Below are 6,171 nucleotides of genomic sequence, written 5' to 3'. Positions count from 1 at the left end.
TCACCTACCCCCACCTCCCCTCCCTATCACCTACCCCCCACATCACTCCTCTCTCCCAGCCCCTCCCCCAGCAGCAGGGTGGCTAACGGGACTCTGTCGCCTGCAGTACGGCGTGGACGTCATGGCCCGGGACGCCCACGGGAACACGGCTCTGGCCTACGCCCGGCAGGCCTCCAGCCAGGAGTGCGTGGACGTGCTGCTCCAATACGGCTGCCCTGACGAGCGCTTCGCGCTCATGGCCACGCCCAACCTGCCCCGGAAGAACAACAACCGCAACAACAGCAGCGGCCGGATGCCCACCGTCATCTGAAGGGGGCGCCCCGCGCCGCTCCCGGAAGTGGCCGCACGTGAGTCCTCCCGCGTCCCCGCCCTCCTCCCGGCGCTCGCCGCCCGTTGCCCGCCCCACCCCGTGAGATCGCACCAAGCGGCCATCTCGGGGGGCGAAGAGGAGGCCGGAGGCTGCCGGACTGCTCCCTTTCCTACCACCTCCCAGTGACACGCGGGAGACGCCGGCGGGCCGCGGGCCGCGGGCCTCTGATGATAGCACACGACGCTGCGGGACTGGTCCCCGGGCGGCAGCCCGCGCGCCCGGCCGGGGGCGGGCGGCCGAGGAGCCGGGAGCAGGGCCCGCTCCTGGGCTGGCAGTTAAGCACATCCGAACACTTCACCTGCGGCCGACGGGGCCCTCGGACGCGGGCTCTTCTCCGAGGAGCTTGACGGCATAAATCAGAAGGCAGCCCCGAGTTTGTCAGGTCTGAAGCTCCTATGATGGTGTGTGTCAAATCGGTTGGAGCTAATCTGTCCGCGGAGAATAGTGGCTCCATTACGCCGCGTAGTTGGGTTCTCGCGGCGTCGCCGATGGTTAATAGAACGTGATTAGGCATCACCCAGAAGAAAGCGTATTAGCTGAGGAGGTAGTTAGGCGGTGCGCTCCACTGATCGCGGAATGTGATTGCAGTCCTGGTCGAGGGGCGCGTCAGCCGGCCTGCGCTCCCAGCCCTGGGAGCCTCCTTCCCAAATTCACTGTCATCATTTAGTCTCTGTTTAATTTCTCAGTCCAAAGAGGGGGTGAGTCCGAGCGTCACCGAGCGGACGCCTGGGTGTCACAGCAGAGAGGGGAGGAAGACGAGGGTCCCTCTGAGACGGAAGGAAGGGCCTCTGTCTGCAGCCCGCTTGGCGAGCCGGGCGAGTGCGGGCCGCACTGGCTTTGCCCGACGGAGGCCGTCCTTCCTGCCTCTCGACCAAGGCCAGTGCTGGGCTCAGCCACTCCAGGGCCTGCGGCTGCCCGGCTTGATGTCTGTGTTGTCTCTAGAGGAGCTGTGTGGAAATCTCTCTGAATAAAAGACGTTCATAAATATGCATCCACTCTTGTACAGACCATCGGCACCTCTTAATTTATCAGTTGAACTAGATGTGAACTAGTGCCGGGCAGTAGTTGAGCTGAGTGGGTTACAGCGCCCTAAACGCTTGCATTGAGGTGACCTGCGGCTGGGGGAGGGGAGCAGCGGAGCAGCTGTGGGCACTGTTTGCTTGTTAGGCCCCAGAGAGAGCCAAGGCGACGCTGCAGATTGGGAAGGAGGGAGCGGTGCGATTTTCCCAGGAGCCAAAGCCTGAGTTCCCTCGACCACCACTCCAGCTGCTCAGGGGGGAGGGCTAGGGCAACACAGGGTGATTTCCAGATCCCAGGCCCGGATGCTCTGCAAAGGCGTGCCATGCCAGCCACCAGCTCTTCTGGGACACCCTCTGGGCCACGAGCGTCCTTAAGACTCAGGCTTGGCGGCCAGGCTCTCGGTTTGCATAGGTCACTGCATTTGTCCAGATCTGGGGGTTGTGCTGCTTCTCCACGGTGGTCGGACAGAGCAAACCGGGGCAGGACAGAGGTTAAGAGAGGGCCACGTGGCCTGGAGCCTGTGGCAGCATGGTGGGAAAGGCTGTGGCCACACTGCGAGACCGCAGGCTGAAGAGCACAGGGCCGGCCGCCGGCCACCACCGGAAAAGCCTCTGCTGGCTCCTAGGAACGAGACCTTCCAGCTCGGAGTTGTTCCTCCTCTTCCACTTTAAAAAAAAAAAAAATTGAAGTTGGTGGGAAAAAAAATAGAGCTTTACCCAGAATTTATATGTGGCTAAGTTTTCATGGAAATTTCTGATCTCTGTTAAAATCAGTAGGAAACCCTGGTGGCACAGTGGTTGAGTCATTAGCTACTAACCAGAAAGTCAGCTGTTCAATCCCACCCACTGACCCGCAGGGGAAAGATGAAGCAGTCTGCTTTCCTGAGGATTTTCAGCCCTGCAAACCCTACAGGGCAGTGCTCCTCCGTCCTCTAGGGTCGCATGAGTCAGAAATGACTCACTAGCAACAGATTTTTTTTGTTTGTTTGTTTGAATTAAACTCAGTGGAACGCACCAGTATCCGAGAATAGCAGGTGCGGAGGCTGCAGGTCTGAGAACCGTGACGGCAGCGTCACTGTCCTGCCATTCGTTTTTCTGATTCTGTGTTTGGTCACTGTGGAGTTACTTTAAATGTGAACAAGGGAAGAAAAATCATTGTCTGTTTTCAAAGCGCATGTTACTGTTAAGCCAGCCACACACGCTCACCTCCCACTGCCTTTAGCGTAGCCTTTACGTAGTGGACGCAGATATAGCGCCAAGGAAATCTTAAATTATTTCATTGTAGCTAATTCCCACTATAGGAATGCTTTATCATAGTGAAGCCTTCTCTGGAAGGAAAAAAAGGAATTCTTGTACGGCTTCTTGGGGATGTATATGACATATGAGTGTGTACATATTATTCTATGTGTTTATAAGATAATATTTTCCCAAATGACTTCTTTTCTTGCTTAACCTTCCACAATGTGATCGCTCGCTTGGTTTGTTCCTCCCCTCCCTCCAACCCAGGGGAGGGCACGGCGCCGCGTCCTCGCGTCCTTCTCGGCGACGTTCATTTGCTCCAGGAGGCGGCCTCCTGTCTTGAACCCAACTTTGGACAACCAGGAAGGGGTGATTTTTTTCTCAAATAAAGGTGACTCGAGGCGAATCTGTTTGTACTTCAGTGTCAAACTCGATGTCTTGTCTTTGCTGGCAGTCCCCTCCTCTTTCTTCTCAAACCTTGCTAGGGCCTCCCGGGGAGAAGGTGGGCATGGGTACGGTCTGGAAAGGGCCTGAGTCCTCATTGCTTCTTCCCACATAAGTTCTAGGAAGGGCCCATAACCTGAAGAAGCCGCCCCGTTCGAAATTTAAATTCCCCCCACGGAGAGGCAGCACGTGTCGGTGTGCATTGTTTCCCCATTTCCTCATCCACAGAGCCCCCCACCCGAGTGGTCGCTGAACTGGGAAGTGGGGGGCCCAGATCCAGCCAATTGCTTCAGTGGCCACAAAACCCCGCAGAGACAGTGGTCTGGGGTTCTGATCCCCTCAGAACAGGTCTCCAGTACTGGACACAGGGTCTGCCCGGCCCAGCCCTCACCTCGCTCATGGGTCCCTTCAGTCCCATCATCCCGGGACAATGAGTAGCTCCAGGGGGGAGCAGTGACCCCAGTCGGAGTCTGTGGTCCCATAAATGGTACGGTTTCGTGTCTCCTAACAAGTGCATGTCCCCAAAAGTCAGGTGACACCTGGGGGGGTTGCTACTGTGAGGTTAGGACACGGAAGAGGGAGTCCCTGAGTGCTGTAGAGCCTGCTAACCAAAAGGTTGGCGGTTCGAGGCCACCAGAGTGTCCTTGAAAGAACTGCCAGAAAGCCACCGCAGACCCTGTGGAGCGCTGTTCCCTGCACCATGAGGCCACCAGGGCAGGGGCTCCTACTACATTGTCCATGGTCCCGTGGTCACACCCTGCTCTCCGCATGTTTTCTGTAGGGCTGAGTCTCCAGCCTGTGCTGCTGGCTGTCAGCTGCCAAGGGCAGGGTCCCCTCCTCTGAGACGCTGCCCACCCTGGAGGCCCCTCTGAGTCCAGTCTACACTCAGCCTTCCTGGTTCCGTGACATCTGGCAGGGCTGTGCTCGGGTACCAACATCCCAGCTGCTCAGTTCACTAGGGGCATCACGGCCCAGTGGAAATGACAGCCCCAGCCTGCAGTGCTGATGGGCCACCCCACCAGGCCACCTCCACAAGTACCCACATCCTGGTCTTTGTCCCCACTGGGAAACAAGGATGACCTTCAGGCACACAGTGAGGTGGTTTTGTTTGGTTTTGGTTTTTCTCACTGGGTTTTAGGTGGCAGTTGACAGAGCGGCTGGGCGCCCCGCTCAGCCGTTGATTCCTGCATTGTCCGTGGCACGGGTTGCCGCCCCTGCGCCATGTCAGCCTCTCCATTTCCACTCCGCCTGCCCCGTTCCCATCCCTCCAGGTTCCCTGCCCGTCCCTGCTTTGGGGCAGACATCGCTGTTGAGTCTGTTTCCTGCTCCTTCTACGGAGCCCATGTCTCATGGGTGGTGTCACTTACCGTGTGGGCCGGTCTGTTACTTGGCTGAAAGGTGACACCACGAGGTTTCCAGTCCATATGGTCACTGGCAGCCTGGCACCCAGAAGTGGACAGAGGCCCAGGAAACAGGAGCTTTCCTTAGAGGTGCTAGGATTGAGACCTAGACCCACCGGGAGGTCTGCTGCCAGCTGATAGCAGGCCCCCAGCCAGTGCCCTGAGGAGCAGCCTGTGATCACCTTGGCCGGCCCTCCTCCGGGCCGGGCCGCGGGTCCGTCGCCCTCTCTTCGGAGCCCATCAGACCCCCTCCCTGATGGAAGTGAGGCTGCCCAGGGCCCCTCCCCCGAGGGAAAACCCCGAAGCTGCCTGCTGGCCCGCTCGGCTGGCCCCGCTCTGCCCTCGTTCTTTAGTCGGGCTTTTGTTTTCCGTGACGGGAACCAGAGCCAGGTTATTCCTGTGCCGTCCGCTCACGTTGCTTCAGGACAGAACGGCCCGTCCGGTCCCTGCTCATCTCCATGCCGCCTTCCCACCTCTTCCCACCATCAGGGACTCTCCAGGGGGCACCAATGGTAAACACACCCAGCTGCCAAACGAAAGGTCGGAGGTTCGAGTCCACCCCAGGGCACCCAGGAGGAAACGCCTGGTGGTCTCCGTCTGCAGAACCAGCCGCTGGAAACCCTGTGGAGCACAGTTCCGCAGCCACACAGACACCAGGCGTCGGTTTGCCGGTGCCTCCTGCGCTGGCAGAGTTGGGCTTCGAGGTCTTCCCCTTCCTCCCCCGCTGCGTTTGTCCGATTGGACAGGAGTGTCCTCCTCGGCGTCCTCTCCCCTCCCCAGGTCTCCTGGCCTGACCTTTATGGCCCCGTCTTCCTCAGGCACAGCCACCGTGCCCTGCCCACTGCCAGCCTGAGCCCTGCTCCCAGGTGCTGTGGGCACCACTGGTTTGGGCTCCACCCACCTTCCTCCCCGTCAGTCAGAGCTACCTTCGGGACATTTGGGGAACAAGTGGACAAAGCCCGATTCTAGCTCAGGGCAGTCTTGAGCCGTGGCTGAGTGTCGGCCCTCACAGAACGATTGCTCAGCCCCCCAAAACTTTACACAAGGCAGAGACGGGCGAGAGCATGTGCCCCCAGCCCCGCACCTGCTCCGAGTCCCTTGCCCGTGCGCCCCGCAGGTTCACGCTCTTCTAGAATGCCTCTGGATTGGAGGCCTGTCTGCAGGCAAACCCAGCGGAAGGGCAACCAGGAAGGAATCCAAGCCCAGATGTACTGGCTTGTCTCAACACGTCGTTCCTGTTTTCTTTTCCAGCCAGGGTTCAGCATCATCAATGACATTCGTCAACTAGAGCATCCCCTCTCACACTCCTTCTGTGAGCCGTTCCACCCTCATGAACAGAAACTCACTGCCCCCGAAGGTTCCCGTCTAATCTTTCGAGTTGCTGCTGTCCACCTGGTCCTGGGGGGTGATTCTTGAAAGAGCAGAGCACTGAAGGAGGCATTCTTCACTAGTTAAGCAGACCAGTTGTTTGGTGTCTGAGACATCTTTCTCGTACAGAAAATGGATCTTATTTCTGACTGCAACCTCAAACTTAGCAGGCGCACTGTGGCTTCAAGCCATGGTGCTCACAGCCACGCCGCCTGGCCGAGGCAGGAAGCGTTACACGAGTGTGGGAGGCTGGCTCAGGGCACGTTGGTAGTTTGGCCTAGCACGCGGCATCTTTACCAGTGACCAGCCCCCACCCATGGGTCATAACAAG

At 58.6% G+C, this 6,171-nt stretch overlaps 1 protein-coding gene across 1 annotated transcript in view; it reads left to right on the top strand.

Moving 5' to 3' along the window:
* AGAP1 (ArfGAP with GTPase domain, ankyrin repeat and PH domain 1) overlaps nucleotides 1–310 on the top strand; it is a 666,775-nt gene extending 666,465 nt beyond the window's left edge. The window contains exon 18 of the mRNA XM_007941633.2: nucleotides 107–310. Within this exon, the coding sequence (XP_007939824.1) occupies nucleotides 107–310 (204 nt within the window). The remainder of the gene's footprint in view (nucleotides 1–106) is intronic.
* Nucleotides 311–6,171: the final 5,861 nt, after the last annotated feature.

Source organism: Orycteropus afer, unplaced genomic scaffold, assembly GCF_000298275.1.
Source record: "Orycteropus afer afer isolate SDZICR_OR568_19922 unplaced genomic scaffold, OryAfe1.0 scaffold00006, whole genome shotgun sequence".
NCBI lineage: Eukaryota > Metazoa > Chordata > Mammalia > Tubulidentata > Orycteropodidae > Orycteropus > Orycteropus afer.
The sequence above is the reverse complement of the archived record's forward strand: the minus strand, read 5'-3'. Positions and strand labels throughout refer to the sequence as shown.